Here is a 12,026-nt window from a genome sequence, read left to right as displayed (position 1 = left end):
GAGGAAAAAGGTCTTGAGAAGTGAAGCCTCTACTTCTTTTATTTCCAAGGCTCTGTGTTCAACCCACTCATCCGCCAGGGCTGGGATTCCGGGGAGAAGTTTGAGGCCCTGCCACTTTCAGCCTTAACAAAAGGAGGCATGAGAAGAAATCATTCCAAGCCTTGGCCAGGCCCAGTGTTTCTATTTCCTTTTCAGGGAACTAGAGCATCATGTGCTTCCTGATCCATCTTCCAGGAAGACTCAGGGCAGCTCTGTGCTCCTTTAGCTCCACCTTTAGTGGCCACAAGGGTGCAGTTTGGTTTGAAAGGCTCCACCTACAAATGGACTTGATGCATTAGGTCAAAGGAGATACACTGGGCAGATGACTGCCCCCAGTGACAGCCAGGCCCTAACCCCTGGAGGTATGGATGCAACTTCAAGCACAGAGCTGGATGTTGCAGGTGGGTCCTGAACACAGCCTCAACCCATTGGTCCTTCTAGCATGGAGCCAGGGGCTGGATGGGCTGAAGCAGATGATAGGACCATGGAAACCAGATGTTCTGCCACTGAATTCCAAAGGAGGATGGGGCAAGAAGCCATGGAATGCAGGACTACCACTTCCGAGGCTGAGAAAGGCAAGAAAACAGACCTGCTTCCAGAATTTGGGGAAGAAAATCCAGTCCCAGCTAGATTTTAGTTTAGCGACCCACTCAAGACCTTCAGAACCATGAAGGGAAGGCAGTTTGCTAGGAAGGGGACAGGAGTAGCTTCTGGAGACTGTGTTCAGAGTACCATGCACCCACTGGGGATCCAGAGAGACACCCCCCCACACACACACACGCTTTGAGAAGCACCACCTCCCAGCTGCCTCTGTCTCATCTGCAAGCACAATCTATGTTCAGAGAACCCAAGTGTTGCTGGTGTCAGCACAAACATTCCCTTTCACCTGCTCTTTTTACAGATGTGGAAACTGAGGCCCAGGAATCCTGCTCTCCACCCCCCTGCCCCCGCCATCTACCCCTGCAGCTGGGAGGAAGGGCGACAGACGCTTCCATTCAACTGTCTCATTATCAGCTTTTCCAATTCTATTTGGTGTTTTTAACACAAGCAGTTGCACAGCCTGTCGATAGCTTTGTGATAATTCCATAATGACCCAATCCTGCAATCTCGCAGCCGCTCTGACTCCAACTGCATTTGTGGAGAGAGTAACTGGGTAACTTGTGGGTTGTTACCCCATTCCCCAAGTGCCATCCACAGTGCAATACAAAGAAGCTAATCTTAGAAATACTTGTTAACTTCAATGCTAATTGCTAAGTCACTGGCTAGAACATGCCATTCAATGGATCTGAAACATGCCAGGTAATTATCTGGTCTTATGCACCCTGTAAAATAAAACTGGGGTCCAAAATGTGTCCCAGTTGGTTGGCTGGCACCCAACCACCGACCTCTGCCAGTCAATCATCCGCATGGAAGCAATTAATCAAATTACTCAAATATTTGGTTGCAATCAGATGTTCCAATGACAAATCTAGATGGCCAACAAGTGGGTAGTTGTGAATGGGCGCGCACAGAGCCCTTCCCTCCATCAACGGATAACAATACAATCAGAGGACATAAATATCACTTTTTTTGGGGGGGGGGCAGCTCATCTGGCATCCTCACACAAAATACCAAAACACTTCAGAGACCAATTACATGTCCCAAAGCTGCAAAGCCTTTATGGTGGTGCCAGGAAAAGGCTGGGCTCTTTGTGAATCTGTAGGTAGAGGCTGCACGTGGGGAGGGGGCTCGGAGTTTGCACAATGGGGGGGTGTGAATGCAGCTGGCAGGCCGGCTGTGCAACACATTCTCATAAGGACCTCTCTTTTTTCCCAGGGGTGGCTGCTAACTGGGTCCATCCATTTCCCATTAGCCAGCTCTTAGGAAGGGAAGGGAGGAGAGAGGCAAGGGTCTGTGGTAAATGCTGGGGTGGGGGTGGGGGGGAGATTAGAGAACAAGGAAACAGGAGGTCCTTAGAGGGGTCAGGAAATAATGTATTTCAAAGGTCTAATTTGGCGGGAAGCGGGGGGGAACAAAGCAGAGTTAACAGAGCAGAAAGTAAAGAGATGCCAGAGAGGAAGCTGGGGTACCAGCTTAAGGTGGGAGCAGCAGGAAGGAGAGCAGGAGTAAGGGAAAGCTGACTTTCCAACTAGACTTCTGCATTCCAAGTAAAGGGCTCCTGACTTCCTCGATAAGATGAAGAAAGGAAGCTAAGAGTCTCGCTGGAAAGGGCGTAGAGCTGGCCACGGACGGTCCACAGATCACCTGTCATGCTACGGCCACTGACCTGCCCCAAGGCACTGCCCACCTTCCCACTCAGGGGCTCATTCTCTGTGCCCAGGAAAACCACCTACATCACTCTGGCCAATGGGTGGATGCAAGGTAGCATATCACAGCAGAGACCTGGACATCTTGCCATACTTGGGGACCCTAGACCTCCGTGGGAACCAGCCCCAGACTCTGCTACTGGGGATACGAAGCCCCGTGGATCGGAACCAAGGCACCAGCAGACAGGTGTGCAAGGGCATCCAGCTTCCTCTCTACCAGCCAGCCAAACAGCCCCCTATGAGAGCCCACACACTGAGCCCAGCTCAGGCTGGAACCACCCACAAGGCAAAAAAGCCTCTAGTATGGGGTGGGGATTTTGCTACTGAGCTTAGACTACCTCATGAGGGCAGCCCAGACACTGCATTCCTTACTTGAGAGTCCCTTCTCCCCTGACGTATGAGCAAAACCCTCAATCACTTACATAAACTCGCCATCCCGGACTCCAGTCAACCCACCATCTACAAAGTCAGTGGTGACGGATGACAATGCACCTGCCACGATTGCGCTAAGGCTCAAAAGTAAACTCAAGGAGAGTCTGTCATTCTGGAGGGCAGATTCAAGAAGAGACCTTTGGGGGGCATCTCAGGCCCCCCAAATGCTATGACATACCCAACTTTGGAGAGGTTCTATTGGCTGGGATGAGGAAGGGCCCACAACTGCACTAAGCTGCCCACTAAGTCGGGCAGCAGGAAGCACAGTGAAGCCACGGCGAGTGGCGGGGCGGGACTCACCTGGTGATGATGGCCAGGTGGGGCGGGCTCATGCAGGCCCCCATGAAAAGCACCACGTTCTCGTGCCTCGTCTGCCTGTAGGCCATCACCTCCCGCTTAAAGGCCTTGAGCTGGTCCTCATTGTCCCTCTCGATGTCGATCAGCCGGATGGCCACCTCGCCGTGCCAGCGGCCGTGGTACACCTGCCCAAAGCGGCCCTTGCCGATGAGCTCGCCGATCTCCAGCTGCTCGAAGGGGATGTCCCACTCCTGCAGGAAGATGCTGGTCTGGCTGGCCTTGCGTGGGAAGCTCCGGGCTGAGAGCAGGGACAGGTTCATCTCCTCGAAGTCGTCCTCTGACTCCTCAGCTTCATCATGGCCCTCTTCATTCTGTAGGAGGAGAGAACGATCAGCGCCGCGCTGCCCCCAGCTCTCCCCGCCCTGTGGTCCTGCCTGCTCTGCAAGCCACGTGCTCTGGGGAGGGCTTGACATGTCTCCACACTGCCACCTTCGCTCCTGGATGGTGACGGGTGGCTCTGGTCTACAATCACAGAACCATGGAAATCGGGGTCAGCCAACTTTTTTGGTACTACTGGGTAAACTGGGGTTTGAAGCAGAGAAATGCCAAGGGAACAACCACCCATTCTAGTTCTCTGGATTTCGGTGATACGTGTGTGTCTTGGGGCTTGAATTCAGGGCGTTGGCACCGTCCCTGAGCTTTTGTGCCTGAGGCTAATAATGCTCTAACACTTGAGCCATAGCTCTACTTCTAGCTTTTTGGTGGTTAACTGGAGATAAGAGTCTTATGGATTTTCCTGCTTGGTCTAACTTTGAATCCTGAGCCCCAGATCTCAGCCTTCTGAGTAGCTGGGGTTATAGGCATGAGCCACTGGTGATGGGCTTGTTTTGGTGACACATCAAAAGTTATACATCTCAGTGTCACACCTTCTCTCTCAGGTGGTCCTGGGATACCTCTCGTTGGAGGTCACAGGCCTGTGACCCGGGGGGGGGGGGAATGGGGGAACAATAATTCAGGGCTCTGGACTCCTATGATCCAAGGGTGTCCTATTCCATCCACCCTGCTGTTTTGATGCTCATGGTGTATATGATTGGGGTGACTGGCTAAAATATGGGTGTGTCTGTATGTGGCACATGACAGCCACCATTACAAAGTGTTTTGCCTCCCCTGGGGAATTTAGAATCAATGATTCTGAAATTTGGAGTTCACAAGGTAGCAGCAAGGCAGGCAAGAGACCCAAGAGATCCAGCTATATCCTGATCTACAGAGCCAAGAGCATCAGCCAACCGGGATCCTGTATTTTTACTACAAATGCCACGTGACTCCAACATGCGCTCAGACATAACCATCCTGAGGGATAACCACTCAAGGTCTCAGAATGCACCTGTCCAGCGTGGTGTTTGCAGTGCCTGGGACCTTGGGATCCTTTTGCTGGAACAGCGGTTTCCTGAGCCTATGGGGCATCCCAGAGGCCCTGACCTGGTCAGATGACCTGAGAAGGTGGGCATAGGCTGTCCTCACTCTCAATCCCTTGGCAAGCTGCCCACCATGCCACCCTCAGAATCAACCTGGGAAATGTTGGCTTCCCAAGATCATTTTCCTAAGGACCTTCTGTAGTCCCGGAAAGAGACACAATTTCCCTGGAGACCTAGAGAACCTGAATTCTTGGAAGCCCAGAGCACAGTGGCAGAGCAGAGTGCTCAGACTCCACAGTTCTGACCTGGGAGACTTCATTTCTTCCTTCCACAACCTGGGTTGGGGGGGAGGTGAGGGAGGGAAGTTCCAGAACATTCTCACTGCCCTACCAAGCCCAGCATCCCTGGAGCCCCCAACTCCTCATCCCCTTTGCTAGTCAACCAGTCCTGAGCTCATTTTTCAACTACAAATGCAAATCTCTGGCCAACTTCCACACAACTGGCTTTCTCCCCCCACCCCCACCCCAAGGCACACACCATGTAACATAATGGCCATTAGGCTCAGGTGGGGAGGGGCTGAGTTCCTTAACTGTCCTGGAGTTCCAACATCCATCCAACGGCCACCCCTCCCCCATGCACCCCAAGCCGTCTGCAGCATCAAAGGCATCAGCTGGCCTGGCCATGTTCTCAGCAGCCCCTGGGAAAAGCCACTTCCCTCCACTCCAATTCTCACCTCTGAGGTTGGCTCCACTTCAATTTGAAGTAACGGGTTTCCTTCCAAGCTTTGAAGAAAGAAAAAAAGCAATGTGACCCTTAGGTGAAAGGTAAGTCCATGGATAAATTGAAGCTAGCCACGAAGTTCTGCCTACCAAGTCATTCTCTCACAACATTTGGGTCTAAAATCATCCCTAACCTGGCATGCACACAAAGAATTTCAACAGATTCTGGAAAGTTCAAGGCTTGTCTTTCTTTATTGCTTCAGTTCCAACTAAGAAGCTTCGGTATAAATTGGCCTTCACTCCATGAGTCTTAGATGTTCCTAAGTCTTATATGCTTGCAGTGGAAGAATGAATCTGATGTCTAAGGTTCACTCACCATCAGACTCTCCTGGGAGCATATTAGTATTCATTTGTTCATTCATTTATCCACTCATTCAACCAGAATTCTGCTCCAGAAGCATTCCTGAGGATTTAGAGTTGACCTAGGCTTCAGCTCCTCACTTCAAGTACTACTGCATGACTACTGAAAGACCTAAAGCAAGTTGTGTGATTAAAAGTGACAAGGGCCACCAGCACCGGTGGCTCGCACCTATAACCCTAGCTACTCAAGAAGCTGAGATCTGAGAATCACGGTTCAAAGCCAGCCAGGCAGGAAAGTTCATGAGTCTCTTATCTCCAATTAACCACCAGAAAACCAGAAGTGGCACTGTGGCTCAAGTGGTGAAGTGCTAGCCTTGAGCTGAAGAGCTCAGGGACAGAGCCCAGGTCCAGAGTTCAAGCCCCATGACCAATAACAACAACAACAAAAAAGTGACAAGGGCCAACAGTTGATGAGTTTAAGAAGTGGAGTATGAATTCCCAGGAGGGAGTGTTGCTGGATATATATGCAAGCTCCTGGTATTTGGTTTGGAATTTGTCAAGCACATGCAATCAGGACGTGGTGGGTGAGAATGAGAAGACTTTACAGGCGTGTGTGCGTGCATGCGTGCGTGCGTGCGTGCACGCGTGTGCGTGTGTGTGTGTGTGTGTGTGTTGTGTTCAAAAGCTCATGAGCTGTGCACATGGTGGGTGCCAGTGCTGGAGCCCACTGTGCTTGTCTTGTGAGCTAAATAGGGACCGTGGGGTGTGTCCTGTACAGAGCTTGTCTTGTGTGTCCCGGAGCATCTTTTGTAGTCTCCAGGATATGTGTTTGTGGTGTGTGGCTACAAAGCTACACCTGGACTACCGAAGGCACACAGAGTTAAGACAGGTAGACAACAGAATCATAACAAAAGCCACACCCCTTTTATATTTCTCCAATAGGAACTCAGCAGATTCTCCAACAGCCTCATCATTGGGTGGGAGGGCTGTCCATCCTGATCCACAAGACCCTGGAAATCTGTCCACATTCTGGAGCAGAGTCTAAATGATCATCAGGTCCCAAAGAAGGGGAAAGGGGTCATCATGAAGCAGTGTGTAAAGAACTGTTTATATGATAGCCAAGGGGAGACAGGATGAGATGGTAGTGTGATGGTTGATATGCCCGGAAGTTGGTTCCTACGGACAGAAAAACACTCCTAGGGTACCCTTCTCCACACCTCACACACAGGACAGCCCTCCTGTGCTGGCATCAAGGTGTTGGGGCTATTGGAGGAGTAGGTTCCCATCACTGAGCACACACAGGCAGATCACAGGCACCTACCTAGTGACTGTTTCCCACCAGTACTTCTTGTCTGTCGAGATCATAACCTGGGGTTCATCTCACACAAAATGTGGAGTTGGTTTATGTGCAGCAGAGACAAGACCCAGAGTGAGATGCTGGTCCCATAGCTCCCAGCAAGTTACTGCTGCATTTACTTTAGTCTAACATGAATCAAAAAGGATGGGAAAATTAGGGGAGCCTGGAGAAAAACCAAGTCAGCAGAAATATGATTTGGAAAAACCAATCAAAGCCAGTGTGCCCCAGTTTCAGCCAAAGAAGTGAACGAAGCGATGTCACCTTGGCTGTCCAAGCCACAGGCTCTCCTATACGCAAAGAGCATCTGTGACCTGGGACCGTCTCACTGCAGTATTATTTACAATGAAATGCTGAAAAGTATTGAGAGATCCAGCAAGAGGCATAAGAGGAAGAAACTGACTCTACAAGGACATGTCCTTCCTTCCTTCCTTCCTTCCTTCCTTCCTTCCTTCCTTCCTTCCTTCCTTCCTTCCTTCCTTCCTTTTCTTTGTGCCAGAACTGGAGCTTGAACTCAGTGTCTGGGTGCTGTCCTTGAGCATTTTTTTGCTCGAAGTTTACGATCTACCACTTGAGCCACACCTCTACCACTGACTTTTGGATGGTTTAATTGGAGATAAGAGTCTCATGGACTTTCCTGTCCAGGCTTGCTTCAAAATTCAATCCTCAGATCTCAGCTTCCTGAGTAGCTAGGATTATAGGCATGAGTCGGTGGAGCTGTAGCTCAAATGGTTGAGCATCAGCCTTGACTAAAACCAAAACCAAACTAACCCAAAGCAAAACAAAAACTCAGGGACAGCACCCAGGCCCTGAGTTCAACCCCCAGTCCATACACATTACACACACACACACACACACACACACACACACACACACACACACATATACACGTGTGCACACGTGCACACACACAAAGCTTTGCCAGTAGTGTTACCATAATTGGTTATTTTTCCTTTCCTTTTTAATGGAATACTCAAAATTTCCAAAATTAACTTTTGTTAACTGTTACAAACTGGAAGCCAGCAAGCTCATTCTACAAGATACTCAAATCAGATAATCAGTCCTCAGCTCTGCCTCTATATGGAGAAAATGAGTCACAGACAAACAAATGGGCAGGGCTGTGTTCTAATAAAGCTTTATTTATAAAAGCAGAGGATAGCTTAGTTTGTCTCACAGACTAAAGTCAACTGAACCCTGGTGCAAATCTCAAGTACCCTGTTTAAAAGATTAAGAACATTTACCAAGCTCTGCCTGATGTCTAGGGAAAGCTGTCTTTCTCATGACAGGGAGGGGACTTAGGGAATTGGCCTGCTCCCTAGAAGTCACACGTGCCATTTTTTTGTATGTTGAGACACAAGGCAGAGCTTGTGGGGAGGGGGAATGTGGCCTCGTGTGACTTGTCCTGGCCTGTTTAGCTCTGCCTAAGTCATGCCCTGTGTCTCTTTGTTCCTGCCCCATTTCTTTCTTTCAGAGAGGAGGAGCACAGTGGAAGGGGTGGGCAAAGCCAGAGGCTTAGGGACACAGAGCTCGGCTCCACTTACATTGGGTTGGAGGCCACTGGATGCAGGATGACCTGGGGTGCCCGCGTTGGCGTCTCTGGCACAGGTACCACATCTGAGAGCCGGAGAAGCACAGTCAGAGACGAAGCCTGGAGTCTCCCCAGCTCCCCCCCCCCCAGAGGCGGCCACCTTCTCTGATCCTGTCCCCAACAGTCCATCACCACCCCTAGGGCTTGTCACAGCTCCCAGTAGACTCACCTGGGAAGATGAACTGCTGCTTGTATTTGTAGTAGTGTGATGCTGCTTAGAAGAGAAAGAAAGCAGCAGGTGAGTGAGAATGCCCTCAGGTTCCACGCTGGGCCCACAGCCACCACATGAGCACCTGGGACACCAGAGCTCCAAGCAGCCAACCCAGTATCCCCATGGGGTGTCTTAAATCCCTAACCATGCTGCTACTGATAAATGCATAAATACATGCTCATTCAAACACATACTCACATGGTCTACCCTTTAAATCAATATTAATTGCTCCCTTTGGGTAAATTTAATCTCAATGGCTTTTTAAAAATATTTTATTTGTAAACTGAGAAAACAAAAATGTTTCTATGGCTAGGCATGATGGCTCATGGCTATAATCCCAGGTACTTAGAGTATGGACATCAGAAGAATGGCAGCCCAAGGCCAGCTGGGCAAAACGTTGGCCAAAGCTCGTCTCAACCAACAAGCCAGGAACAGTGTTAATGGCTGTCCCTCAGATACCAGGAGGCACGGATGGGAGGCTCAAGGTCTGAAGGCAAAAGCACAAGACCCTACCTAAAAAATCAACTAAAGCAAAAAAGGGAAAGGGGTGGGTGTGGCTCAAGGGGTAGAGCACCGGCTTATTAGCAAGTGCAAGGCCCTGAGTTCAAATCCCAGTACCACAAAAAAATTCTTCCTGTTTTCCCCATATTTTCCAATTAAGATTATCCTCTTTTTCTTTTCCTTTTGCTTTGTTGCTATAAGAAATGGCTAAGCGCAGTGGCTAAAAACAGCACACATGTATCCACTTGGATTGAAGTCCAAAGTTTGCACTGAACTTCGAGGTTCTGAGTCAGCTGGAGAGTCCTCCCTTCATCCTTTACAGTTAGATGAAACTACGAGGATAATGGTACGAGACCAGACTGGGCAGGTGCAGTGCAAGTTTCACACCTACAATTCTTGGCCCATCACTTCATCACCCAACTTGGGATAAAAAATCTTCTTTATATGTATCTCTCTGTGTGTGTGTGTGTGTGTGTGTGTGTGTGTGTGTGTGTGTGTGTGTGTGTGTGTGTGTGTGTGTGTGTGTGTGTGTGTGTGTGTGTATCTATAGATAGATAGATATAAACATGGCTGGACACTGGTAGATAACACCTGTGATTTTAGCTACTCAGGAAGTGAAATTTGAGGATCATGGTTCAAAGCCAGCTAGGGTAAGAAAGTCTGTGAGATTCTTATCTCCACTAAACTACCCAAAAGAAGGAAGTAGAGCTGTGGCTCAGTGGTGGAGTGTTAGCCTTGGGCAAAGGAAACAGGAATAATGCCCAGACCGTAAGTTCAAACCTCAGGACTGGTTGCGCACACACACACGCACACACACACACACACACACACACACACACACACACACACACACACACACACACACACACACACACACCCTCTGTACTAAGCATGTGCAGACTTTTTTCTTGTTAGTTCTTAGGCAATATGATAGAATAGCTAGTCACAGAGCACCTGTGTTGTGTCAGATACTATAAATCAGCAGGAATGTCTTAAGAACACGGGAGAGGTGTGTGGTCCCCATGCAGACACTGAGCCATTGCACCCTTGGGTTGTGGTGCTCCTGTGGGCCCAGGTAAAGGACCTCAGGGGGCCAATGTATTAGCTGAGATGGATACACAGGCTGTTCCCTCAGCTTAACTAACAGACAGGAATGATTTATAATTAAGAGATGACTGGAGAGCTTTGGGTGCTAAGTCATTTGTCTGGGGCATGCAAATGCAAATCCCTCCCTGAGGTTGGAAGTGATTTACAACTCCCTTCAGAACTAAGTTCCAACAGCTCAGGATCCCAAACTCCCTGCTACATGGTATGTAGGTATGAAACACATGTTTGTTGAAAAAATTCCACCACTTGGGAAGTCGAGGCAGAAGGATCGCAGGTTTGAGGCCAATCTGGCTATGTAAGTCAGGCCAGCTGAGAAAAGCAAAGGCTCAAGATGTAGCTCATTGGCAGAGAACTCATTGAGCATGCGTACAAGGCAGGCCCTAAACTCAGTTCCCAGTGCTGTAGAAAACCAAAACCAAAGCTGCATGGCTCACAGGTAGGCGCCAACCACATGCCTGTAGACATTTTTATGCCTATACTCATGCAAAATGCCGTCATACATACCTCAACACATGCAATACAGAGTATGCTATTACACCTGTGATTCTGCAAATCACCCATCTTTCCACTTAAAATGCATATGGGTATCTTCCCGTGACAAGGCTCCCTAGAATACTGAATTCCCTAGATGAGATCTTTGATGAGACTGTCACTCTGCTGAGCTCTGGATGCCTGCTGCTTCAATGATCCTAAGGGTTAGGAACTATTATTATCCCCATTGTGCAGATAGGGAAACTGAGGCCCAGAGAGTTAATCATCTGAACAACTATATGCAGATATTATGTGGTAGAGCTGAATTGAAGGGCTCACTATAGAGCCCAGGGTGGTATCAAACCCACAATCCTCCTGCTTCAGCTTCCATTCACCCTTTCGAAGAGGAGCCCTCGCCCTGGGCAATGCCCGGTAGGTGACCTGCCTGGCTACTCAGCCCTAGCTAAGATAATTCCGCTGCAACTCGGGGGGGGGGGGGGGGGGGAGGAGGGGACAGGGTGTGTGACTTCCATGTGACAGGCCCTTACTCCTAGTAGACATGAAGTTGTACCAGAATTACATACACAAATAAAAGGGAGGTGACCCTGATCAAGCAACATGCATTTTACTCATAAACTGGCATGTTGAATGGAAACAGCCTATTGTACAACTACTTAAAGATAATTTTAAAAAATTAAGCACCAAAGTTTCAAGACTCAGACCCATTCCCTGTCTAGGAAGAACAGTGTGGGTGGGGGACAGTTGGCTTGTCCTCAACAGCACTGAGTCTGGGGGCTCCCAGGTGTGAAAGTCAGAGAACCTCCTGAACTCAAGAGCCAGATTAAGTCTTTCCTCCTTTCAGAGGAATTGCTTAGGTATTCATCATAGCCATAGAGACTCCACACAGCCCTCCTGGGGTCTCCCATCAGGATCAGGGCTGCATTCTGGAAGTTAGGGAGAATCTCAGGTATGGCCCTCCTCAAGGAGAAATATCCCTATGTCTAATGACAAAGGGGACCAAAAAGCCACCATGTCCCCCGTGTGGATCCTCCTCCATCATCTACAGCCCAGTGCCTCCTCCCCAGTCAATAGCCTGAGTAGGAGATGGTGGAACCTTCTATAACATTCCAGCTTTCCAAGGTGAGAAAATGGAATTCAGAAGTCTCACAGCAGGAATATGGGAGACCTGGGTCTTGAACCCAGGACTCTAGGTACTCATTTAGAGC

The 12,026-nt window shown here is 49.3% G+C and overlaps 1 protein-coding gene across 4 annotated transcripts in view; it reads right to left on the bottom strand.

Annotated features, from left to right (window-relative positions):
• Positions 1-12,026, bottom strand: part of LOC138837702 (kinase suppressor of Ras 2) — a 200,459-nt gene that overhangs the window by 41,116 nt on the left and 147,317 nt on the right. For 3 of the 4 annotated variants that reach the window (XM_070036646.1, XM_070036644.1, XM_070036647.1), the window contains exons 11-14: positions 8,680-8,724; positions 8,464-8,536; positions 5,223-5,271; positions 3,078-3,445 (exon numbers count right to left, since the gene is read on the bottom strand). In XM_070036646.1, the coding sequence (XP_069892747.1) occupies positions 3,078-3,445; positions 5,223-5,271; positions 8,464-8,536; positions 8,680-8,724 (535 nt within the window). The remainder of the gene's footprint in view (positions 1-3,077; positions 3,446-5,222; positions 5,272-8,463; positions 8,537-8,679; positions 8,725-12,026) is intronic. The other variant, XM_070036645.1, reaches the window with a different exon arrangement.

This window comes from Dipodomys merriami, unplaced genomic scaffold (assembly GCF_024711535.1).
Source record: "Dipodomys merriami isolate MVZ:Mamm:240054 unplaced genomic scaffold, mDipMer1.0.p SCAF_274, whole genome shotgun sequence".
NCBI classification, from domain to species: domain Eukaryota; kingdom Metazoa; phylum Chordata; class Mammalia; order Rodentia; family Heteromyidae; genus Dipodomys; species Dipodomys merriami.
Note: the sequence above shows the minus strand (reverse complement) of the source record. Positions and strands in the feature narration are given on the sequence as shown.